General features: G+C 48.3%; 1 protein-coding gene and 1 long non-coding RNA gene across 5 annotated transcripts in view; one reads left to right on the top strand and one right to left on the bottom strand.

Moving 5' to 3' along the window:
- TM9SF4 (transmembrane 9 superfamily member 4) overlaps nt 1–18,421 on the top strand; it is a 52,739-nt gene extending 34,318 nt beyond the window's left edge. For all 4 annotated transcript variants that reach the window (XM_003983630.6, XM_045053769.1, XM_019826667.2 and 1 more), the window contains 12 exons: nt 235–353; nt 483–594; nt 1,943–2,013; nt 4,535–4,667; nt 5,713–5,794; nt 5,890–5,965; nt 8,769–8,852; nt 10,397–10,572; nt 11,087–11,150; nt 12,441–12,560; nt 13,405–13,494; nt 16,466–18,421. In XM_003983630.6, the coding sequence (XP_003983679.2) occupies nt 235–353; nt 483–594; nt 1,943–2,013; nt 4,535–4,667; nt 5,713–5,794; nt 5,890–5,965; nt 8,769–8,852; nt 10,397–10,572; nt 11,087–11,150; nt 12,441–12,560; nt 13,405–13,494; nt 16,466–16,615 (1,277 nt within the window). In that variant the 3' untranslated portion in view covers nt 16,616–18,421. The remainder of the gene's footprint in view (nt 1–234; nt 354–482; nt 595–1,942; nt 2,014–4,534; nt 4,668–5,712; nt 5,795–5,889; nt 5,966–8,768; nt 8,853–10,396; nt 10,573–11,086; nt 11,151–12,440; nt 12,561–13,404; nt 13,495–16,465) is intronic.
- Nucleotides 4,592–6,250, bottom strand: LOC123384332. The gene is made up of 3 exons (XR_006595253.1): nt 6,110–6,250; nt 5,371–5,546; nt 4,592–4,728 (listed from the first exon to the last, which is right to left on the bottom strand). It is a non-coding gene; the product is annotated as an uncharacterized LOC123384332 (long non-coding RNA).
- Nucleotides 18,422–25,460: the final 7,039 nt, after the last annotated feature.

Genomic DNA, 25,460 nt, shown 5'->3' with positions numbered 1-25,460 from the left:
TAAATGAGGGTCTCAGACCCCCTCTTGCACACCCAGCACATGCCTCTCTGCATCCCCAATGGCCCTTAGGAAGGTCAGGGCTCTGGGATGCAGAGTTTTACAACTGTCTTGCTTCTGCTCAGACCCTGGGTCCCAGCAGCAGGCCTCTGAGGCCCCACCCCCACCCCCACAGAACAGCCCATGGGTAGTGTCACTGGCCCCCACAGGAACAGACTGAGTCTCTATCTCTCACAGACATCAAAGCAGACGAGAAGAGTTCTTGCACCCTGCCTGAGGGCACCAGCTCCTCGCCCCAGGAAATTGACCCCACCAAGGAGAATCAGCTGTACTTCACCTACTCTGTACACTGGGAGGTGAGAAGGGGCTGGAGCTCATGACAGGGGAGGCGGGTTCTGGTCTGGGCAGGAATTGTCTAACAAGAGACCTGACTCTTAAGTGCTTCTTTTCCACCCTATCTTCCCCCTCCCCCTGCCACCCTCCAGGAAAGTGACATCAAATGGGCCTCTCGCTGGGACACTTACCTGACCATGAGTGATGTGCAAATCCACTGGTTTTCTATCATTAACTCCGTCGTGGTGGTCTTCTTCCTATCAGGTGAGAGATCTGTGGGATGGAAGGTAGAGAGGACAAGAGGGTGAGGGAGGAAGGTCTGAGGCATCACATTACTTAAGGGGGACTTCTAGGGTGTTCCAGGGGGCCAAGTGTGGGTCAAAACAGACATCAGGACTCTGTGCTAGGCATCAGGTGTGCAGAGGTGAAGAAGATTCAGTCTCTACCTTGGAGAGCTCCCTAGGGAGAGACAGATACATCTCTTCGTGCACACCTTCCTTGATTCATTCGACAAGATTTTGTTGTTGCCCATGCTGTGCAGGCACTGTGCCACAGGTCGGGGATGTGGCATTGAGCGGGTCCAACCCAGTCTCTGCCCCCACAGAGTCTGTTCTGGTGGTAGGAGAGACAAAAAGGCAAAAACATGGTTGAGACCTGAGGGTGATAAGTGCTGTGGAGCAGATACAGGGTGACCAGACGCCCAGCTGTGGAAGGCTGCTTTAGAGAAACCCTCTCTGAATGAGGAGCCACCATTCAGAGACCCGGGGAAGGACTGGTCCAGCAAGGCCACGGCCCTGCAGTAGGACAGGCTTGGTGAGAGGCTGGCGAGCAGGGGGAGGGTAGTGGGCAGAGGTAGAGTAAAACTGGTCATTTCAGTATCATATGGGAAGTAAAGATAATGCCCGCTGCTCTGTATTTCACACTTAATGAGGGCCAGCTGCTGTGTTAATAAGCACTTTACAAACCTCTCATTCCTTCAGATTCCATGAGCTAAGCCTAAAATGTTAAGTTAGCTTGAGGTCATACAACACGTTCTCTTAACCACTGTCGTGTGCTGCCCAGAGAGGCAAACGAGCTACTGTGGAGGTACAAGTGAGGGGACCTCCAAACCATTTGGTGTGTTGAAAGGCAAAGATGCCTAGAGTGAGTCTTGCAGCGGGGGTGGGAGTCAGGGCAAAGTGGAGCGTTGCAGGCAAAGGGAGCAAGGAATAGCCCCGGTAGAGGCGTGAGGTGAGAGTAGAGGAGGCTGTGAACGGATGACAAAAGGAGCAGGCAAGCAGGGCACAGTAAGAGGTGAGGCTACAGAAGTCAGTAAGACCAAGCCACAGAGCAGCTGGGTGCTGTTCTCCCTGGAATAAAAAGCACTGTGCTTTGGCTGCCCACGCCTGTCCCCTGCCCTCTTTCCTGCCCCTACCAGGGGAGCGATCCTCCGTGTGCCCTTGTCTGGATAGCTGGGGTAGAGCTCTGCTCAGGAGAGGCAGCTGCATAGCCAGTTCCCACTGGAGGAAGTTCCCTGCCATCACTCAGCAAAACACCAAGCCTAGGAGGGCATGCGGCCCAGGAGACCGTATTGGCAGTACTCACAACTCTTCTCCCCACCCGTTTGTTTCAGGCATCCTGAGCATGATCATCATTCGGACCCTCCGGAAGGACATCGCCAACTATAACAAGGAGGATGACATTGTACGAGGTCTTGGCTGGGGAGGGATGGACTTGGAGAGGGAGGGCAGACTAGCAGTAGGGCTCTGGGCCTATCAGACTCTGTGTGTGTGTGTGTGTGTGTGTGTGTGTGTGTGTGTGTGTGTGTGTGTGTGTGTGTGTGTGTGTGTGTGGCAGACTAGCAGTAGGGCTCTGGGCCTATCAGACTCTGTGTGTGTGTGTGTGTGTGTGTGTGTGTGTGTGTGTGTGTGTGTGTGTGTGTGTGTGTTTCATAGAGTAGTTTGAAAGGGAAAATAAATGTTGAATCCCAAAATGATGGGGATAGGCTTTCTGATTTCCAAGCACAAAAGGATTGGGAGAAATCACAGAAAGAAAACTTAATGGATATGACATTAAAAATCTAAAAACTGGGGGCACCTGCCTGGCTCAGTTGGTAGAGCATGCAACTCTTAATATCAGGGCTGTAAATTCAAGCCTCGCATTTGCTGTGGAGCCTACTTAAAACAAAAAATCTAAAAACTGTTCTGCATGTCAGAATACATACACACACAAAACAGAAAAGTGGGAGACAGTATTTGCAACAAACTTGAAAAAAGATGATACAGTTAAAGGAATTAAAAAGCCCCAGAATTTCTAATGTGAGAAGGAACAAAAAATGTATAGATTATACATGGCTAGTAAACTTGTGAATAACCATTTTTACCTCAGGGATAACTGCCCCCCCCCCCCCCCCCCCCAATACAGAGTCCAACAATAATGAGAAGACAGTGAGGCACTTGGGTGGCTCAGGTGGTTAAGCATCCAACTTCGGCTTGGGTCATTATCTCACAGTTTGTGAGTTCAAGCCTCTCATCGGGCTCTGTGCTGACAGCTCAGAGCCTGGAGTCTGTTTCAAATTCTTTGTCTCCCTGTCTCTCTCTTCCCCTCCCCCTACTTGTGCTCGGTTGCTCTCTTTCAAGAATAAATAAACATTAAAAAAAAAAAAAAAAAGTTTGGACCTTCAAATCAGCTCAAGTGTTTTTTAGTATAATACTTACCATTGGCACGGTTGACCTGAGCTAAACACCTTTGCACACCACCCAAGCAAGTATAAATTGGTAGTTTTCTGAAAAGTAACTAATCAGTCTATATACCATGAGCTATAAAATGATTTGCTTGCTTTGACCCAGTAATTCTTCTAGAATTTTCCTAAGGAAAACAAAAACACAAAGGCTTGGTCTAGAAATATTTATTATAGCTATATTTATAACTTGAATAAACTGGATGTAGCCTGATATTCCATAATAATGGATTGGTTATGTTATGGTACAATTACACAATGAAAAATTGTGCAGACATTAAAATAGTAATGCAAGGAATATTTATTGGAAATGATGAAATGCTCATGATCAAACATCAACTGAAAATAACAAAGTACGCAGTAAATACAGTATGATTCCAATTCCATTGTTTAAAAATTATATATACATATGCACATATACATATATAAAGGACTGAAGGAAATGTATCAAAACAATGGCATTGTTTTATGTCTTTCTGGGTTTTTAAAAACTTTGTTTACTTATGAGTTTTATATCTTTTGTGTAGTCTTTCTGGATTTTTAAAAAATTTTCTACTTTTTGTCCATTTGAATATCATGCCATATGCCAAAAAAATATTTTTTCACTTTTTTATTACACAAGAACACATAATTTTTTTAAGTGTATTTTGTGAGTGAGTGAGAGACAGCATGCGCATGTGTCAGCTGAGGAGGGAGGGAGGGAGGGAGAGGGAGAGGGAGAGAGAGAGAGAGAGAGAATGAGAATCCCAAGCAGGCTCTCTACATTATTAGTGCAGAGCCCGATGTGGGGCTTAACTCAGTGAACTGTGAGATCATGACCTGAGCCGAAATCAAGAGTTGGATACTTAACCAACTGAGCCATTCAGGCGCCCCACACATACTTATTTTATAATCAGGTAAAAAAAGCTGGCGGTGGGGGGGTGGGGCACCTGGGTGGCTCAGTCAGTTAAGCATCTGACTTCGGCTCCAGTTATGATCTCACGGTTCATGGGTTCAAGCCCCGCATCAGGCTCTGTGTTGACAGCTCAGAGCCTAAAGCCTGCTTCGGATTCTGTGTCTCCCTCTCTCTCCCTGAAACCCCCACCCCCACCCCCCGCTCACACACTCTCTCTCAAAAATAAACATTAAAAAAAAGCTAAAAAAAAAAATTGCTTCTAAATCTCACCACCCAAAACCCCTCAGAGTTAACATTTCATTGTGTTGATGTTTAAATTATTTTTTCATGCCCCAGGCATGTGGAATTTGGAGAGGAGGTTTGCCTTTTATGTAGCTGTCAGCCTCATATTTGTGCCCTCCTTTTCCATGTGACAGTTCTCTGGGAAGCGCTATTTCATTTGCTTACACCCCTGTCAGAGTGGAGGCTGGTTGATACCTGAGGGACCCTCAGCCCTAGTCAGGTGGCATGGGTCCTTGGGGATGGTCCCTGCAGGAGCTGCCTCCTCTGAAGCCCAGGAAGCAGCCTCATTCTCTTACCCTTTCCTGCAGGAAGACACCATGGAAGAGTCTGGGTGGAAGCTGGTTCATGGTGATGTCTTCAGGCCCCCCCAGTACCCCATGATCCTCAGCTCCCTCCTGGGCTCAGGCATTCAGCTCTTCTGTATGATCCTCATAGTCATCTGTGAGTGGGCCTGGTGGGGCTGGGTGTGGGGTCCTGTCACCAGAGGAGCACAGGCCTGAGTCTGAGAGAGGAGTGGAGAAGGGGGGCATGTCAGCAACACAGGGCCAGACAGAGTCAGCCATCCCAGTGGGAAGGCTGGGTCCTCTCAGCACCAGGCTCTGGTGGTGTGATGCCCCTCAGAGTTTTCCAGCACTATTGATAGCCTACCACGCCCACTCCATCAGTGAAGCCGCACATCAGTGCTGTGACATCGGCCTCTCTCTATAGTCAGGCCTTAGTGACTAACACAAGTCAGCAATGGCATTGGGAACGAAATCAGGTCTTTTCTCAGAGAACAGCCCAAAAAACCCTAATATATGGTAATTATAGACGGTTCTTAAGTCAGTCTGCCTAAATTTTTTTTTCCATTTTAACTATTTTTTGACGTATAACACTGTGTAAGTTTAAGTTAGACAACACAACAACTTGATATATGTATAGATTGTGAAATGATCACGACAGTACATTTTGTTAATGTTCATCACCCCACGTAGGTACATAATTTTTTTTCTTTGATGAGAACTTTTAAGATCTAATCTCTCAGCAACTGATCTGCCTAAATTTGTATCTCAGCCTCATGCCTTTAATCTTTGTAACTTTGGATAAGTCACTTAACCTCTGCGAACGTGTTTTCTCATTTGAGAAATGGATAACCAGCCTCTACCTTGGAGGGCTGATAGGGTAGATTCAGTGAGCTGGCGTTCATAATGCTGTCTGTCAGCTCAGTGCCTGGCTGGTTGCAAGTGCTCTGTGGGCTGGAAGCCACAGTTAAGATGTGTCCAGCCAAGGTCCAGTGCCACTGTGCCCCTCTGCATCGCAGCTGAGACCGGTCTTCAAGCCCTGCAGAGAGGAAGGGAGTATGCTGTCAGGAAGGCCAAGGGAGAAGGGAGACTCATTTAGCCTCATCTGCCCCGGGCCCTGTGTGCTATCCTGGGATGGGGGCTGGGGCCTGGGACCATGGCCATCAGCCACCCTGACTCTCTCTCTTCCCCCACTCCCTCCACAGTCGTGGCCATGCTCGGGATGCTGTCGCCCTCCAGCCGGGGAGCTCTCATGACCACGGCCTGCTTCCTCTTCATGTTCATGGGGTAGGTGTGTCTGAGCAGGCTCTGGGGCTGGCATAGGCTGCCTGCCCTTCAGCCAGCAAATCCCATTGGTGTGTATCCCTCCCATTTCCCTGCAGGGTGTTTGGTGGATTTTCTGCTGGCCGTCTGTACCGCACTCTAAAAGGCCATCGGTGGAAGAAAGGAGCCTTCTGTGTAAGTGTCCTAACCTCCTGCCAGTGTTGGTGTGGAGCCAAGAAGCTTCTTCCTAGGCTCCTCAGCAGTGTAGGCAGTCTGTGGTGGGGGTTAGGACCAGAGGCAGAGCAGCAGAGTGATAGAGTTGGGGCGGGGGGTACTCACCTGAGGGTCAGGAACACTGGGCTGTCACCACAGGCACCTTGAGGCCTCCAAGGGCCTTTTTCTGCATCTGTAAGAGAGGATTGAATTGAGGTGATTTTTAGCTTACACTGTCTGATGGCTCAAACAAGAGAAGAAATAGAAAATTCAGAATAACAGGATTTGGGCACCAAGCCTAGGTGTCAAAGTTTAAGGCCAGAAACTGACCACCAGGGCTGCTGAGAGAACATCCTGCGCCATGGAGCAAAGACAAGTACCCGCCAGGGGTAAAAGAGGCCTGGCCGTGGTGCTTCCAGCCTATCTTCTGGACTTTGTTGTCTCCATTTCCTCTTCGGGGAGAACAGGTCCTGCCCTTCTCTGTCTTCCTGGTGGTGAGGACAGTTCTTGGCAACAGAAAAGACCATAGAAACCCAGGAGGATGCCTGGGACTTGACCCTACCTCTCAGGGAGCCCTGAGCCCCCTCTCCCAGACAAGTGAGGCCCTCCAGGACCCAGGAACTCCCTGGTGCCAAACTCAGAGAAGCTTGTGGTCCCAGCTTTCTGAAACCCTTCTCTCTCTCTCTCTCTCTCTCTCTCTCTCTCTCAAGCCCCAGGGGAGCTCTAGCTGCGACACCCCTGGCACAAATTAAGCCCTCCCTGTAGAAGAGCTGTGAAGGGGACTGTTCTAGAAGGATCAAAGAAAGGTCCTAAATTCTTGATGCATTGAGTATTTTTCTCAGGCCACGGTGTGCCAAGAACTTAGGACCTATGGAGGCGTGGAACCCCACCCCACCTCCCCTGGTGCGGCTCTTCCTCCCACAGCACCCCCAGGACCTCCCTTAGCCAGTCCCACACCAAACCCAGCCTCTCTGCTCCACACCTGGGCCTTGCGTCTGAGGGCACCATCATTCACCTGAATCCCCAGGCCAGACTGTTGCGTTGCTTCCCAGCCTCCTGCTGCCTCCTGCCCACCTTCTCTCGGGCAACAAGTGTTGAGAGTTTTCCTGCCAGACAGTCTGTGAATTCCCTCCCAGCTCCAGCTCTGGCTCTAGAACTCTTGCCCAGGTTTAGGACATCTTTACCTCACGCCCGGACCCTTGACTATCTTAGGCGCTCCTGGTGTCCCTGCAAGAGATGACCCTTCCCTGGGGCTCTGCCTCTGCCCACAGGTGAACATGTGCTGTGGCCCACAGCAGTGCAGATACTCATCTGCCCTTCTCCAGCCTGTCTTCCCCTGTGCCTGGCCAACCACCCCCTCTCTCCTCCCACCTCATCCATAAGGTCTAGCTCCAGTGTCACCCTCTAGAAGCCTCCTCCTCCATTCTGACCTCTGTGTCCTCCTTGACACCCCAGAGGAGCCTGGGCAGAGCCTCATGCCTACAAATAGTGCCATGGAGCTAGTTCTCCATTTACGGGTCTGTCTGCCTCGCTGGAACCTTCCTGTTCTCGCCCCTGGTACCTAGCACAGTGCCCATTCTGTAAATTTCGGCCAGGAGGGCAGATGAATGCCCTGCTGCACAGTGGTATGAAGCAGGAACACGCAACAAGGGAGGAAATGGCATTTGAAGTGGGCCTTGAGGAAGGTTTCAGATGGGCGGAAGCAGCCAGCAGGGTGGTCTGGGGTTCTGGAATCTCCTAGTTCCCAGTCCTGGCTCTGTCCTTTCTCTTTCCCCATCTCCGGTGGCGGATGGTTGCACCTACCCCTCAGAGTTGTTGTGTGGATAGAGAAACTGAATGGAAGGCCCTTGGCACGGCATTAGCACTCAGGAGGCAGATACCCTGAGATGTTGATAACTCTGCTTGCATAACAGCACAAGGGCAGTGACCCGTTGTGGAGGGCGGGGAAGTGAGGCTATGGGCCTAAGATGAAATTGGCATTGGAGGTTGAGTGCCGGATTGCAGGGGGCCTCAGGCAATGTGGTCAGTGGCCCTTCTGGGTACTTGGGCGGCCACAGCAGTGAAGAAGGCTCCTGTAGGCCCAGGGCTTTGGTTCTGTTTGCCTGGGCCCCAGTCCAAGAGATCTGAGTGGATGGTCTACAACGCAGTGGGTCAGGAGCTGGGACTCAGGTTATACTGCTTGTGTTTGAGCCTCTGATCCACCCTTAGCTGTGTGGAGTCAGGGTGTGTATTTAACATTGCTGGGCCTCAGTGCCCTCTTCTTTAAAAAGGGTAATGCTAATTATCCATCGAGGCAGGCATGTGGTGAGGAGTAGGTGAGAGGATGTGTTGTGAGGCCAGCACCCACCGCCCCTAAGATTCAAAGCTTATCCACCACTCTAGGCTGTTTGGGTGAGGCCCGGACATAGGTGTTTTATAGAAGTTTTATTCATTCATTCCTAGGGAGTTGCATTCATTGCAACTAGGGAGCTGCCATTCCTGTTCAGCAAATGTGTATTGAGCAGCTACTGTGTTCTAAGGATTGGGAGCAGCTCAGTGGGCAGGGGGAGCTCCTGAGGAGCTTCCAGTCTCGGGGATAGGCAGACATTGACCAGGTAACAATACATATTCACAGACTGGGATGAGGGCAGGGGAAGGGCAGTTGAGGGAATGTTTTCTGGAAGGAATGGTCCTTGAGCTGGGTCCTGAGGGACAAGGAGGGTTGAGGGCCTCTAGTCTGGGGACCCCACTGGAACGGGTGGCAGCCCCTAGTTGCAACCCCCAACTTGGTCTCCCTTGCTTCCAGACGGCAACGCTGTACCCTGGTGTGGTTTTTGGCATCTGCTTCGTTTTGAATTGCTTCATCTGGGGAAAGCACTCATCAGGAGCAGTAAGTAAGGGAGGGCCGGCTATGCTCGGTCCCACTCCCACAGGTCACTTCCTGCTGTTCCCTTCCCTTTTCTGAGTCCCCAGCATTCTGTTCCCAGTCCCAGGGGCTGTGGACGAGCTGGGGTTTCCCCAGCCCTGCCCATCCGGCTGCCCATACTCCAGCCCTGGCCTTCTTGTGGGCTCTTGCAGACAGCTGGCCAGAGCTCACTTCTCTAAAGGGAGATTTCCACAGTCCAGGGGCCAGCTGGGGAATCTCCCGTTGCCTCGGCCAAGGGAACGTTGCCTGCTGTGGGTTTATTAGGTCAGTATCCCAAACAAGGCTCTCCACCTGTCCCTGTCCCGCAACACCAGCCCCCGCGGGTTGTCCTGCCCTCAGAGCGGGGACCCTGCCAGCCCCGGCCATTGGTAGTAACTTGCGCGGGACTCATGGAGTAGGATTGCAGACTCAGCTGGGGGTGGGTTTTGATCCTGTGGCAGGATTGCAGTGGAGGGGGAGGGCAGGCATTTGCCATCCTGGCCTCAGTGGTGAGAGCCGCCTCCCCTCCACCTGCAGGTGCCCATTGATCAGAGGTCCTTGGGTGAGGCTGGGAGTCCGGGGTGCCGGTGGACTGGCTTCTCTGCAGCGGTTGGGGAAGCCGCCCTCAGGAAAGACAGAGTCATGTTCATCCTCTCACTTCCTCTTTTATACCTGTGTTCCTTCTCTCTTTCAACATTTTCCTCCCAGTTAGTTACCAACTGCTCATTATAAATACTCATTGTAGAAATTTTGGAAAGTACAGAGAAGTTGTAGTATATTTTTGCAGTTTTTTCAGCTATATTTAAAATAGAATGATATAACTTTAAAATTGCAATGTAACAGCAGGCATTTATATTGTGCTTACATTGGGATAAGTACTGTTCTCAACACTTTGTGTATATTAATTCACTTCTTCCAGTTTGCATGACTCTTGTAACAACATAATACTGTGTAGAACAGGATAAAGAAGAAAATGAAAAATCACTTATAATCCCTACATCCCATCTGAGGAAGTACTCAACTTTTCAGCATAGGCCTCTGTAGGCACATATACATATAAGTACTGGGATGTTTCTATTAAAATGGAGTCCTATACATACAGTTTTATAACCTGCTTTTTTGGCTTCATAGTGTATTAACGGTGTTTCATTTTAACAAAATTGGGAACACACAATTTGTGCACTTTTTTTTTTCCCCTTTTGTCTTCGGTTAACATACCATGTAATTCTTCATCCTGGCCTCTTCACCACCCCATTATGTTCTTGCTTCCTGCCTCCTCCCTGGATGACGAGCCCCTCTGGGATGCCGGGGCTCCTTCTTTAAGGTCCTCAAGCTGCCCTCCATGTTTCCTCAGGGCTGGATCAGCCCCAGGAGGTTCTGGCCAGGAGCCTTGTGGGGGATGTGTCTGCAGGATCTTCTCCGTCGTGGTGGCCTTCCTTCCGTGGGACCCATTAGGTCCCCCTCCTCCCTGCATAGCCCCTGGCCTGAGCTTCAGGGCCTTGTGGGGCCTCACAGTGCTGTGCCCGCAGGTACCCTTCCCTACCATGGTGGCCCTGCTGTGCATGTGGTTCGGGATCTCCCTGCCCCTTGTCTACCTGGGCTACTACTTCGGCTTCCGCAAGCAGCCATATGACAACCCTGTGCGCACCAACCAGATTCCCCGGCAGATCCCCGAACAGCGGTGGTACATGAACCGATTTGTTGGGTGAGTCTCTGGCAGGGGTGAGGCCAGGGAATTCTAGAGTGGGCAAGGCGGACACTGCCCTGAGCCATTTCCTTAGAACGTGGAACAGGGTACCCTCCCCTGGGATGTTGTGCCTGGCATTTTGCAGCTCCAACAGGCTCTCGTAGACTTCGTGAAAGCTTAAATCGACGCCACATTAAGGAGACCAAGTTGTAACCAGACTTGGTGTTGGCCTAAGAACCCCCAGGATAGGGAAGGGAGGGATGGAAAAGTGCAGATGAGACAGGGGAAGACCATCACTTAGATCTAGGCAAGTTATGCCACCTCTCTATACCTCACTTTCCCCATCTATAAAATGAGAAGATTGATGCCCAGCTTGCCTCTCTCTCAGGAGGCTGTCATGGTCCAAAAAGTATGCCAGAGAATTAGAACCACCACACCTGTGTGAGCACCATCCCTCATGCTACCTGGGAGGAGCCTGGATGCCCAGTGGCCCGGCTCTCCTAGCGGTGTTAACCCTCCCCTTCTACCGTAGCATTCTCATGGCTGGGATCCTGCCCTTCGGCGCCATGTTCATCGAGCTCTTCTTCATTTTCAGTGTGAGTACTGCTTCTCCCCAGGGCTAGGTCAGCCCCAGGAGGTTGGTAGGGTGCTCCCCCGCCCCTCCACACACAACCTTCACCCCTACTAGCCTCGTCCCTGTCCCTCCACTTATGTGCTCTGCCTCTTACCACCTGAGAGATTTCAGACAGGCCCATTTATGCTCTCAGGGTGTCCACTCCTGCCCCTCAGATGGCTTGGAAGGATAAATGAGATAGGCCATCGTATATGGGGTCTGGTGTGTGGGAAGTGCTCAGTAAATAGACGCTGTGTCAGTAATATGGCAGCCAGTCTCCACCATGACTAACATCATGGCATCTGATTTGATTTCCAGGTCCCTATACATCTTTTTACCTGTTACACTCTGAACTCTCAGGAAAGCGGGGGAGTGATTCCTAATTCTCAGGATTGTTGTGAGGCTAGAATGTGACAATGTCTATAAAAGGCACAGGGCTTGGCACTCAAGCAGAGCTTGTTAAGTAGTAGCTGTTGGGATGATGTGACTCCTGCCCAGGCTTGCCAAGATGGAAGTTGGCAGAAGGGCTCTTTAGAGCCATCTGCACCTGGCTGAGCCAGCTCGGCACTCTGTACCTAGAGTGCCTTGCACCAAATCTATACTGGGCCAGCATCCGCTGCCCTGGAGTGGTCCAGCCCCTCCCTGCTGATATACTGGCCCAGCATCTGCTGCTCTGGAATGGTCCAGCCCCTCCCTGCTGAGACCCCCTTGCCCACCTAGCCCTGCCTAGGAAAAGGGTCAGAGGATGGGTTGGCTGCCCCCCAGAGGGGGTACCTTACTCTTTTTGTGTGACCCTGGGCCAATCGCCAGCCTCTCTGAGCCTTGACTTCCTCATCCATGAATGGCCACGCTTTCATAGGCTTATATCTGGAGATGCACATAAAGCATGTAGCACCTTGTCTGGCACACAGTAGGCTGCCCGTAAGAGGTGGTGGCTGCTGTGTAATTTTGATTTGGGTGGGATTCATTATTTTCCACAAGTTGTCAAGTTCAGGCTGGGGCCCACCCATTGCAGGATCAGCCATGCCACAGCTCCTCCCTGAGAACAGCCTGGCTCCCCCTGTGCTCCAGGGAGGAAGGGCCAGTCAGACCCACATGCGAGGCCTACAGGCCCCAATGGTATCATGATGGTGTCTCCATTCCTGTCCTGATGGCAGGTGGTGTGCCAGTTGGAACTGAGGGGTGGCTTTTCGAGAACAGGCAGTATGTGCCAAGGGAAGGGGTCGCTGGGTGGAGGCAGGCTAGCTGAAGGCCAGCTGTGATGTGTCCACAGGCAATCTGGGAGAATCAGTTCTATTACCTTTTTGGCTTCCTGTTCCTTGTCTTCATCATCCTGGTGGTGTCGTGTTCGCAAATCAGCATCGTCATGGTGTACTTCCAGCTCTGTGCAGAGGTGAGGGGAATGGGGCCAAGAGTTGGGGGTGAGTAAAGCTGGGTCTGGACTGGATGGGTCATGAAGCTGTCTGGGTTTCCCATGTGGGCCCCCCTCCTCGGCTATGAGGTCTTAGGCAAGTACATCACTTCACTTAGCTGAACCCCCATTTATTCAGCTGTAGACTGGATTTAAGAATCCCTACCTCACAGCATAGTCACATGGAGTAGTCACTGCGACTTGACAGAAGGACACTTAGATTTGTCAGTACAGAGTCCACTCCAGTAGTGGTTTCTCCAGTAGCTGAGGCAGATGGGACGACCTTCCCTCCCTCTGCAGACTAGCTCTTGGTGGAGCCCCTTGGGAAGGGCTCTGGGACAAACAGCCTGAGCTGAATCCCTGGCTCCTCCATTAGAAGCCCTGGTTGGGCAGTTGGTTAACCTCTCTGTGTCTTCTGTTCCTCATCATGTGACAGGATAGCAAGAGGGCCTGACTCAGCTACTACAAGGAGTAGATGAGCTGATTCATGTATAACACTTAGAATGGTGTCTGGCCTGCAGCGAGCATTTGCTCAAGAAATGTTAGTTGTTATTACTGCTCTTTTGCTGTGGTCCTTGTTGATTTTTTTTTTTAATTGAGGTATCACGTATGCAGAATAAAGTTCACCGATTTTAGTCTACAGTTCAGTGAATTTTTAGAAATGCATATGGTTGTGTAACCATGATCACAGTCAAAATAGAAAACATTCCCATTACCCCAAATATTACTGTTCTTATCTAGGGTCTTTAGCCCCTCAGGCAACCATGAAACTTGGGGAAGAGAGATTGTGCCTAGAGACACTAACTCTGCTCTGTTTCCTCCTCAGGATTACCGCTGGTGGTGGAGGAATTTCCTGGTCTCCGGGGGATCTGCGTTCTACGTCCTTGTCTATGCCATCTTTTATTTTGTTAACAAGGTACTGTCCTGTGTGAGGGAGCCCCCAGCCCTTTCAGGGCAGGTTGGTGGAGACGAGGGTGCTGGGGGAACACCCAAGTGTCTGAGTCTTTCCCACCAACAGTGGGAAGAACCAAAGTCATTGTGTTCTAGAACATGCTGCCTTTTAGGACAGAGAGCATCTGTGTTCTGTGTGTTTGGGAGACAAAAGCCTTCAGGATAAGTGGCACAATATTGCATGCGAAACCTGTGAGATACAGCCAAAGCAGAACTTAAAGGAAATCTCTCACCCTACAGCACTATTCACAGGAAATTGGATTCACTGATAATGAGGTACTCAGCTCAAACTAAGAAAGAAAGAGCAAGAACATGAAAGAACAAAGAAGGTAGATGAGAAGAGTTAATGAGGATAAAAGCAGAAAATTCCGAAATAGGCTTTGGCGCCCAAATTTAGGAACTCAGGTTCACCCAGTAGTGGCATGGAAGGACACAAGCAGATCCCCATTTGCCACAGTGGTTTTGGTAGGTCTGTGCATGACACATGAGCCAGATGGATGGCCCACTGAGAGGAGTTTGGGCTTACTGTAGTGGACCCCTCCCTTCCAAGGCTACCACCGAAGACGGCCTCACCCGCTGTGCCTCAGGTCTCCAAAATCCAAAAACAGGCAGAGTCCTCTCTGCTTGCGACCAGGGTGTCCTCCCAAACCAGAGTCACAGGTCAGTTGGTGGAGGCTTACATGCCCTTTGGCCAAATCGTCAGGTTGGAAAGAACTGTGTGGATCATCCTGTGGTACTCCACCCCCGCTTCCGGTTTGCCGACTGTGCCCCTCTTTTCCAGAGATCCCAGCAAGTAACCATGTAGTTCAGGGGTCAGCAAACTATAGTGCGTGCACCAGTGAGCCTGTTTCTGTAAATAAAGTTTTATTGGAACACAGCCATGCTCGTTCACTTACGTATTGTCTATGGCTGCTTTCACACTATAGTGGCAGTGTTGAGTAGTTGTGACAGAGGCCACATGGCCTGCGAAACCTAAACTATGTATTATCTGGCTTTTGAGGAAAAAGCTTGCTGACCCCTGCTCTAGCACCTCCAGTGACAGAAGACATTCCCTCCTGGCATTCTCAGTCTCTTTGGTTAGCTCCTGTCATTATCAAAGTCTTCCTTGATTCCCACTGGAATCCATCACCCTGTAACTTCCATCTTCAGGCCATCCTCTTATTCCTAGAATCATCCAGAAGAAATCTAATTTCCCTCCTCTATAGCCCGTATTCATCAGAACTTTTGAGCGGAAAGTGACCAAAACTCATTTCCAACTGGCTTAAGCAAAAAGAGAATGTATTGACTGGTATAGCGTGGGAAATTTGAGAAGCTGGAGTTCTAGCTTCAGGCATGGTTAGATCCAGCATTTCAAATGGTGCTCCACATCCATTCCTCAGCTCTGTGTGTATTCTTGGCTTTAATCTGCATGCAGGATCTTGCCTCAAAGTGGAAAGATGCCAGTGGCAGCCCTAGAGCTAAAAACATCTTTCCTCTACCGTCAAGTTACCAGTCCCAGGGAAGATGCTCATTGGCCTGGGTTACATGCCATCCCTCACTGCTCCTCAGGTCCCATGGGATGGCGTCCTCTGATCGACCTGCTTAGGTTCTGTGTTAAAACTGACAGCCCCAGCAGGGCCACAGAGTAAAGGAGTGGGTACCCCAAAACACTGGGAAGATGGAAGATGGGAGACAGTGTTGGGCAAATGAAACCTAGCTACAGGGCCTCCTAGACTGCCCCCGGGGTCATATCATGATCTCCTTTTCTTCTTCCCTGTGCCCCAGTCTGTCTTCTCTGCTCTAAAAACCTCCACCCCAGCCCCAGATCCTGTCTGTAAAATGACAGCCTTGGCCGGCCTGAATTCTAGGGGCCTTTCCAGCTTTGCCTATTTGCCTTGGACCTTTCCTGGTTTTGCCACTGGGTTTACCTACCACTGTCCTGTCCCCTACCTCCCTCACCCCATCTCCAGACACAAGAAAGTATGAACCTGGGGAGGGTTAAGCCTGAAAACATGGCCTTCACCCCCCAGTTAGAGGATATATTGATTTCTTCCGAGCTCCTGGCATTTGTGACCATGTGTCTGCCCATGAGCCCCAGCACAGGCCCCACTCAGGCCCTGGTGTGCCGAGTAGGTCTTGATACCAAGGTTCCAGATTAGCTCTGCCCAGCCCAGCAAACACCACCACAAACAGGTCTCTGGCATCTCTGCCAGGCCCCTAAACTCTGCAGGAGAGTCCAGCGTGCTCCAAGATGAATTCCCTGTGAGATGTTAACAAAAGTGACAGAAGCATTCTTAGGAGAGGATTGTAGGCTGGCTTAATGGTGGCTCCTGCTCTTTAATCCTGTCTCCCACCACCTCCCGGCTGCTGCTCCAGCCATCCAGGATTGTTGCCATGCTGTTCTGGGGACTGTGGAGGGTGAAGAAGTGACACAGCTGTGGCCATTCCTAAGGCATGCTGGCCCTGGCTCCTCTCTCTCTCCCAATGAGCTCTCAGGCCCTTCTCCAGGAAGATTCCTACCCCTACCCGCCCGCCCCCCCCCCCCCCCCCCCCCCCCCCCCCCCGCACAAGAAATGGCCTAGGATAGTGGAATTGGGCCTTGGACACCCCCAGCCCTCCAGCCCAAGGCTTAAATTCTACCTCCTCCTGCTTCCTAGCTGTGGAACCATGGGTGGTGTTGGACCCCTCTGTCCCCCATCTGTGGCTGGTTAAAAACCTGCCATGGTGGTCATGAGCACTCAAGGCGGTATCCAGGCCCTGCTGCCGATGAGGGCTCGCCATGGCTGTGAGCTCCGCCTGCCCCTCCCTGCCAACTCGGAGCAAGCCCCTTCCCCTACCAGGCCTCCGCTTCACCACAAGATCAGTGAGAAGGGCGGGGGCGGGGGGTGGTGTCCAGGTTGGCCATGGCAGGCTGACACTAAGTGTCCACCCCTCTCTTCTCTCTCCACTCGCCCCAGCTGGACATCGTCGAGTTCATCCCCTCTCTCCTGTACTTTGGCTACACGGCCCTCATGGTCCTGTCCTTCTGGCTTCTCACGGGCACCATTGGCTTCTATGCAGCCTACATGTTTGTCCGCAAGATCTACGCTGCTGTGAAGATAGACTGATGGGGGTGGACCATGGCCGGGCCCACTCTGTCCACGGACAGGAAGCCACTCTGCGTGGGGAACTGCAGGCACGCAAATAAAATAACTCCTGCTCGTTTGGAATGTAACTCCTGGCACAGTGTTCCTGGATCCCGGGGCTGCGTGGGGGGCGGGAGGGCCTGTAGATAAATCTTGGACTTTTCTTCATCAATTTATTCCAGTTCTGTGGGGGATGAGGTTTTTGTGGGTTGTTTTTTCTTCAGTGCTACGAAAGTTCCCTCCAGCAGGAACTCTCAGACCTGTTTATTCAGGTTTATTTTTGGTTGGGGGTTTTTTCCTTAGTTTTTTTAACGTAAGGATCCAGGATGGATAAATCACCAAGACACTGGGTTTGGTCACTGTCTCCACCTCAGTTCCTCAGGCTGTTGGCCACCCCACAACTAACTGGAAGAGGAAACGCCTGGCCTTCTGGGGCTTCGGTGAGGTTTCTGAGCCTCTCACGGCCCATCCTCACCTCTGATGCCGCGACAAAGCCCAGCTCTAGCCCGGACGTGCATCCTCAGTGCCGACCAGCCTCTACCAGCCCTCTCCCTCACTCTTCTCTCCCCCCAGCCTCCTCCCAGGGCTGCCCAAAGCAGGGCTTCCAGCCAGGCCTCCAGGGTGACCAAGTCTTATTGCTACAAGAAAAACCCCGGGAAGTACTTGGGGCCAAGCGCCCCAGGACAGCAGGACTCACCCCTGCTCAGAGCAGCGGGAGTTTGCTGGACCAGAGAAGAGACTTGCAGTGAACTGTGCGTGCCAAGAAACCCTGGATCCAGGGCCAAGTATTTACAGAGTCAAGCCAAGCATCCACGTGTCTGTCTGGGACAAGGGTCCTCATCCCTCAGGATTGCTCCCCAGTTCTTTCCCCGGGGGGTTGCTGCTCTTTGCGAAGTGTGCTGGTGGCGGGCCCTCTCCACTCTCCCTACCAGCACAGAACAAGGCCGGGAGACCTCAGATGCCCTCCTTTAGGTGGCTGGGGAGAGAGGCGTTCTATCCCTGACATCCCCCAGCCTCAGTGCTCATGCTCAGCTCTTTCAGCCAGACCCATCCCCTCCACCTCCACCTCCATCTCCCGTCTGATTCTTGCCCCCTTGGGTGACACCTGCTTGTGGGAAGGAAGACGGAAGGTCAGTTCTGTCGCTCTTTCCCCGATTCCCAGGAATAGGCAAAGAGCCAAGTTAGAGGGAGCTAGCTTTGCGAGCCTGGCTCCTCTGTCAGCACCCAACCCCCTGTGCACCCTGTGCATGTCCCAAACCAAACATTTGTTCTTAAGTTGCAAGAGGCCAAACCCACCCTGGGGTTAGCGTTTAAGTAACAGCCGCTCACCCTTGCATCAGCCCCTTTGGGACTCCCACCACAAGACAAAGCTCAGGATGCTGGCTAAGCTCAGAACACACCCCACCCCCATGACACCCTGCACCCCGACTCCAGGTTCTCCCAGCAGCCCCTACCAGCTCCACCAGTCAAACCAGTGGACTTCTCAACCTTGCTTACAGTGACTCCGTAGCGCCAAACGGTGTCCACCAAGAATCAGGTTGGAGAAAAGGGAACCCAAGCAGTAGAGAATGATAATGGAGGCTTTTGTTCATTCAAATCTCGGATTTTTTCCCTAAGAGATTCTCTTTTTTGGGGGTGGGGGGAATTAGGAAATGGACTCCTCATAAAAGGTTCAAACATCATCAATTTTTCTGACTTTTTTAATCATCATCATTATTATTTTTAATTAAAAGATGCCTGTATGCCTTTTTTTGGTCCGATTGTAAATAAATATGCCATTGACCTGTTGTCCTGTCTCTTGAATCTCTTCAAGGGGTTAGGAGCCTTAGGTGAGACATCGTCCCTACATGGGTTGAGCTGAGTGGTTTCCCTCAAAGCTCAGTCTCATGTCAGGCTTTCGGGAGCTCAGGCCCCTGTTCCCCTGTGTGGTACAAGCCCATAGCGTTTCCCATTGGCTCGGTCCCTCCATCCTGAATCGCAGGCATCTGCCCTGGTCCCACAGGTAGGAAGTGGCAATCAAGTTTGAGCTTGGGTAGCAGTGAGACCTGGTTTTGGATTCCCAGCTCCAATATTTTACTGCCAACTCACTTCACCTCTCTGTCCTCTAAGACTCCTTCAAATAGAAACATAGGTCAAACTGTCTTGTGTCCCAAGGGGAATTGACTGGTTCGTAAGTCATCAACGAAAGGAGTGGTTCGGCTTCAGGTATGGATAGGTCCAGGGGTTCAAAGGCTAGCCTTAGGATTCTCCCTTTCTCCATTTGCTTCCCTCAATCCCATTCTGTCCCATTGTCAGAAATCTTTCCTATGAGGGAGGCGGTAAGGGCATGCCACAGATCACTCTAGGCTTACGTTAGCCAGTTTGGAAAGCCTAGAGGAAAAAGACCTCCCCTTCCTTGCCTCAGTATATTCAATTTAGATCAATCCCAGAAAAGGTTTCTGATGGGCCTGGATTACTGTTTGCACATACTTAGAGCATCACTCTATCCAGGAAGACAGGGTTCTGTTATAGGCTGCATGCTCCAAGGGTATTGGACACTGAGTTTTAGCCCCACCAGAATCCCTTGGAAGGGGTAGAAAGAATAATTAACCACAGCAAGGGATGCAAAGCAAACAAAAACAACAATTACCTCATACCCTACTCCCTCCACTCGTGCCTTGGTTTCCTCTCCTGCGGTGAGAAGGGGGCTGGGTGCCACTCATGGAATACTTGCAGTGTTCCAGATGCTGTTCCACTTTCCACATATTAGCTATTCATTCTTGAATATGATCCTCTGAGGCATGTTCTGTTATTAGCCCCTTTTTACAGAGGAGGTAACTGAGGTATCCCGTGGTTGAGGTAGCCTGCTGGGGGTCCCCTGGCAGGTGTGTACCAGAGTATTTTTCAGCTGAAAACTCCCAAACATGTTCTTCTAACCACTACCATAGCTGCCTTTTAAAAGAACCATACATCTGTGTGTACAGATACATTTGTAAACTGGAACCATGGTATATACACCGTGAAACACCACAATCAAGACCGTGAATCTGTCCATCGACCCGAGTTTCCTATGTCGTTTGGAATTCTGCCCAACAGCCTCTAACCATCCCCAAGAAAACACCAATCTACTTTCGGTCACTATAGAGGAGTTTGCATTTCCTAGGGCTCTATATAAATACAGTATGCTTTTTCTCCCATCTTTCTCATTCAGCAGAAGTCTTTTGAGACTCATCCATGGTGTCGTGTGTCAGCAGTTCATTCTTTTTTATTTCCAGGCATCATTCCTTTGTATGGATATACCAGAATTTATTTGCTTATCTCCTGATGGATGTTTGGGTTGTTTCTAGCTTGGGTCTACTACCAAGAAAGTTGCTGTGAATAAGTGGAGAAGGGAAGTGCCTAGACCGTGTGATAGGTGTGTGTCAGTTAAACGTGGAAGCTCTTCCAAGATGATCGTGTCGCTTTTCATTCCCATCCCAGTATATGAGAGTTCCGGTTGCTAATACCTGCTGTGAGTAATCTTTTTAATTTTAGCCATTCTAACAGGTGCATAATATCACACTGTGATTTTAATTTACATATCCCTAAGTGACAAATTATGTTGAATCTTCTCATGTGTTTATATGTCACTCGTATATCTTCTTTGGTGAAGTGTCCAAATCTTTTGCCTTTTTTTTTTTTTCATTGAGTTGCTTGGGTTTTTAAAATTATTATTATTACTAACTTTTGGGAGTTCTTTATATATTCTGCATACAAGTCCTTCACCAGATCTACGCTTTGCAAGGATTTTCTCCCAGTCTTTGGCTTGTGTTTCCATTCTTTTAGCGGTGTCCTTTAGAGAAGAGCAGAAAATTTTAATTGTGAAGAAGTCTGGTTTATCCATTGTTCTTTTCTGGATTTAGCTTTTGGTGTCATATCTAAGACATCTTGGTCTAACACAAGATCACAATGATTTTCCTCCTCTTTTTTCTTTTAGAACTTCCATAGTTTTCGGTTTTGTGTTTAGGTCTATGATCCATTAGGTAATTTTTGTATATGGTGCAAAGTATGGATCCAAGTTCGTTTTTCTTATCATTTGTTGAAAAGGTCATCTTTTCTCTTTTTGTGCCTTTGACAAAAGTCAGTTGCCCATATATTTTTAGATTTATTTGTGGGATTTCCATTCTGTTCTATTGATCTATTTTTATACCAATACCATACTTTTTGTTACTGTAGCTTTATAATTCTTAGAATCTGGTGTTTTTAGTCCTCCAATTTTGTTCTTTTACAGGGTTTGTAGGCCCTTTGATTTCCATATGAATTTTCAAATTATCTTAACAATTTCTATAAAAACATGCTGGAATTTCAGTCAGGATTAATATGGATCAATTTGGGAATAATTGGCATCTTAATAATGAGTCTTCTGACCCATGAACAAGATATATCTCTCCCATTTATTTAGGTTTTTAATTTTCTCTCAGCCATATTTTAATTTTTTTTTCAACGTTTTTATTTATTTTTGGGACAGAGAGAGACAGAGAATGAACGGGGGAGGGGCAGAGAGAGAGGGAGACACAGAATCGGAAACAGGCTCCAGGCTCCGAGCCATCAGCCCAGAGCCTGACGCGGGGCTCGAACTCACGGACTGCGAGATCGTGACCTGGCTGAAGTCGGACGCTTAACCGACTGTGCCACCCAGGCGCCCCTCTCAGCCATATTTTATACTCTTCAGTGTTTGGGTCTTTCACATCTTTTTGTTGGACTTTTCCTAAATATTTCATATTTTTGATGGCATTATAAATGGTATTTTTTATTTCTGATTTTTCATTATACAATTGAATACAAATTGAGTTTTATATATTGATCTTATAGCCTGACAACCTTGCCAATAAATTCATTTACTAGTTCTAGTAGCCTTTTTTGTAGATTCCATCAGATTTCTACAGATACTCATGTTGTCTGTGAATAAAGACAGTTTTACTTCTTTCTAAAATTTTGAATGTTTTTTTATTTTTGAGAGACAGAGACAGAGCACAAGCAGGGGAGGGGCAGAGAGAGCGGGAGACACAGAATCCGAAGCAGGCTCCAGACTCTGAGCTGTCAGCACAGAGCCAGACATGGGGCTCGAACCCACAAACTGTGAGATCATGACCTGAGCCAAAGTTAGACACTTAACCAACTGAGCCACCCAGATGCCCCTCTACTTTTTCTTTTTAATGCTTATTTATTTGTCTTGAGAGAGCACATGTGCAAGTGGGGAAAGGGCAGAGAGAGAGAATCATAAGCAGGCTGCATGCTCAGCACAGAGCCTGATGCAGAGCTCGATCCCACGGCTGTGAGATCATGACCTAAGCCATGAGTCAGACACTCAACTGACAGAGCTACCCAGGCACCCCATATTCTACTTTCTTAAGAGAGAAGCTGAGTCATTTATTTGAGGCCCTTTTTGTGTATGTGTGTCTCTATTATGGGTGTTCAGTGCTCTAAATTTCTTCTTAAGTACTACTTTAGTGACATCCCAGAAATTCTGATATGTTGTGTTTTTATTGTCATTCCATTCAAGATAACTTTTAAATTTCTGTTTGGCTTCTGTTTTGATTCATTATTGAGACAGAGAAGTGTTATTATTTAGTCTATAAATATTGGGAGATTTTTTTCCAAGGATCTTTCTATTACTGATTTTTATTTTATTTTATTTTGTTTTATTTTATTTTATTTTATTTTATTTTATTTTATTTTATTTTATTTTAATGTTTATTTCTGAAGGAGAGAGAGACAGAGTATGAGTGGGGGAGGGGCAGAGAGAGAGGGAGACACAGAATCCGAAATGGGCTCCAGGCTCTGAGCTGTCAGCACGGAACCTGATGCAGGGCTCGAACCCATGAACCATGAGATCATGACCTGAGCTGAAGTTGGTCGCTTAACCGACTCAGCCACCCAGGTGCACCCCGATTTTGAATTTAATGCTGTTATTGGCAGAGACCATAATGGACAAACACTGTGTATGACTTGAATCCTTTTGAATTTACTGAGATTTGTTTATGGCCCAAAATATGCTCTATCTTGGTCTGTGTACATTTGAAAAGAATGGGTATTCTGCTGTTCTTGGGCAGAGTGTCCTATAAATGTCAGGACAAGTTGGTTGGTAGTGTTGTTCAAGTCTATGGTACCCTTGTTGACTTTCTGCCTGCTTGTTGCATCAGTGATTGAGGGAAGGGTATTGAAATTTTTTACTGTAATTTAGATGTGTATATTTTTCCTTGCAGGTCTGTTTTTGCTGTATGTTTTTTGAAACTCTTTTAGGTGCATATTGTCCTCTGGATGAATTTGTTTCTGGTAATAGTCTTTGCTTTGAAATCTACTTTGATGTTTAGCCAATCCCACTTTAAAAAAAAAAATTTTTTTTAATGTTTATTTTATTTTTGAGAGAGAGAAAGACAAAGCACAAGCAGGGTAGGGGCAGAGAGAGAGGGAGACACAGGATCCGAAGCAGGCTCCAGGCTCTGAGCTGTTAGCACAGAGCCCAGCATGGGGCTTGAACTCATGAACTGTGAGATCATGACCTAAGCTGAAGTCGGTGCTTAACCAACTGAGCCACCCGGGCGTCCAGCCAATCCTACTTTCTTCTGACTGATTAGCACAGCACATCTTTTTCTATCCTTTTACTTTATTTTTTTTAACTTTTATTTTATTTTATTTTTTAATTTTTTTTAACGTTTATTTATTTTTGAGACAGAGAGAGACAGAGCATGAACGGGGAAGGGTCAGAGAGAGGGAGACACAGAATCTGAAACAGGCTCCAGGCTCTGAGCTGTCAGCCCAGAGCCCGACGCGGGGCTCGAACTCACGGACCGCGAGATCATGACCTGAGCCGAAGTCGGCCGCTTAACCAACTGAGCCACCCAGGCGCCCCTTTTAACTTTTATTTTTAATTCCAGTGTAGTTAACACACAGTGCTATATTCATTTCTGGTGTACAATATAGTGATTCAACAATTCTGTATATTACTCCATGCTCATCAAGATAAGTGTACTTTTTTTTAAATTTTTTTTCTAACGTTTTATTTATTTTTGAGACAGAGACAGAGCATGAACAGGGGAGGGGCAGAGAGAGAGGGAGACACAGAATCGGAAGCAGGCTCCAGGCTCTGAGCCATCAGCCCAGAGCCCGACGCGGGGCTCGAACTCACGGACCACGAGATCATGACCTGAGCTGAAGTCGGACGTTTAACCGACAGAGCCACCCAGGTGCCCCAAGATAAGTGTACTTTTAATCTCCTTCACCTATTTTACCCATCCCCTCACCCACCTCCCCTCTGATAACCATCTGTTTATTCTCTATAGGTAAAAGTCTGGTTTGTTTGTTTTCCTTTGTTTTGGTTTTGGTTCATCTCTCTTTTTCCTTTGTTCGTTTGTTTTATTTCTTAAATTCCACATATGAGTGAAATCATATGATATTTGTCTTTCTCTAACTGGCTTATTTCACTTATCTTAATAGTCAGTAGATCCATTCATGTTGTTGCAAATGGCAGGGTTTCATTCTTTTTTATGGCTGAATAATATATAACTGCATCTCCTTTATCCATTCTTCTATCGATGGACACTTAGGTTGCTTCCGTAATTTGGCTCTTGTAAATAATCCTGCAGTAAAGATAGGGTGCCTATGTCCCTTTGAACTGACATTTTGATATTCTTTGGGTAAATACCCAGTAAGTGGGATTACTAGATCATAGGTACTTCTATTTTTAATTTTTTGAAGAAGCTCCATTTTGCCTACTGGCACCAGTTTGCATTCCCACCAACAGTGCATGAGGTTTCCTGTTTCTCCACATCCTCACCAACACTTGTTGTTCCTCGTGTTTTTTTATTTTAGCCATTACAACAGGTATGAGGTGATACCTCATTGTGGTTTTGATTTGCATTTCCCTGATGATGAGTGATGTTGAGCATCTTTTCATGTGTATGTTGGCCTATCCTTTTGCTTTTAACCCATTTGCATTTTATATTTAAACTGTTTTTAAAGGCAGCATATAGTTTGGTCTTGCTTTTTTTTCAACCTTATAATCTTTGCTTTTTTTTTTTTTTTTTTTTTAATTTTTTTCAACGTTTATTTATTTTTGGGACAGAGAGAGACAGAGCATGAATGGGGGAGGGGCAGGGAGGGAGACACAGAATCGGGAACAGGCTCCAGGCTCTGAGCCATCAGCCCAGAGCCTGACGTGGGGCTCGAACTCCCGGACCGCGAGATCGTGACCTGGCTGAAGTCGGACGCTCAACCGACTGCGCCACCCAGGCGCCCCAATCTTTGCTTTTTAATTGGAGTGTTTAGACTATTTACATTTAAGGTGATTGTTGATTTGGCTAGGTTTAAGTCTATAATCTTGCCAGTTGTTTCCCATTTGCCCTAACTATTGTTTCCTTTTTCCTCTTTTTCTGCCCTCTTTTGGGTAAATCAAGTACAGTAGTTACCCCCCCCCCCCCCCCCCCCCCCCGCATTTGTGGCTTTGCTTTCTCCAGTTTCAGTTACCTGCAGTCAACCATGGTCTGGAAGCAGATAATCTTCTTTCTAACATATCATCAGAAGGTCAATGGTAGCCTAACACTACATCACAATGCCTACATTATTCACCTCACTTCATATCGATATGTAGACATTTTATCATTTCACATAGAAAGGTGAGTATGGTACAAAAAGATATTTTGAGAGAGAGAGAGAGGCTACAATCACATAACTTTTATTACCATATATTGTTATAATTGTTCTGTTTTATTTTTAGTTGTTATTATTAATCTCTTATTTTGCGTAACTTTGAAAAAATATTTTTTAATGTTTTCATTCACTTTTGAGACAGAGACAGAGCATGAGCAGG

The sequence above is a fragment of the Felis catus genome, chromosome A3, assembly GCF_018350175.1.
Source record: "Felis catus isolate Fca126 chromosome A3, F.catus_Fca126_mat1.0, whole genome shotgun sequence".
Taxonomy (NCBI): domain Eukaryota; kingdom Metazoa; phylum Chordata; class Mammalia; order Carnivora; family Felidae; genus Felis; species Felis catus.
The sequence above is the reverse complement of the archived record's forward strand: the minus strand, read 5'-3'. Positions and strand labels throughout refer to the sequence as shown.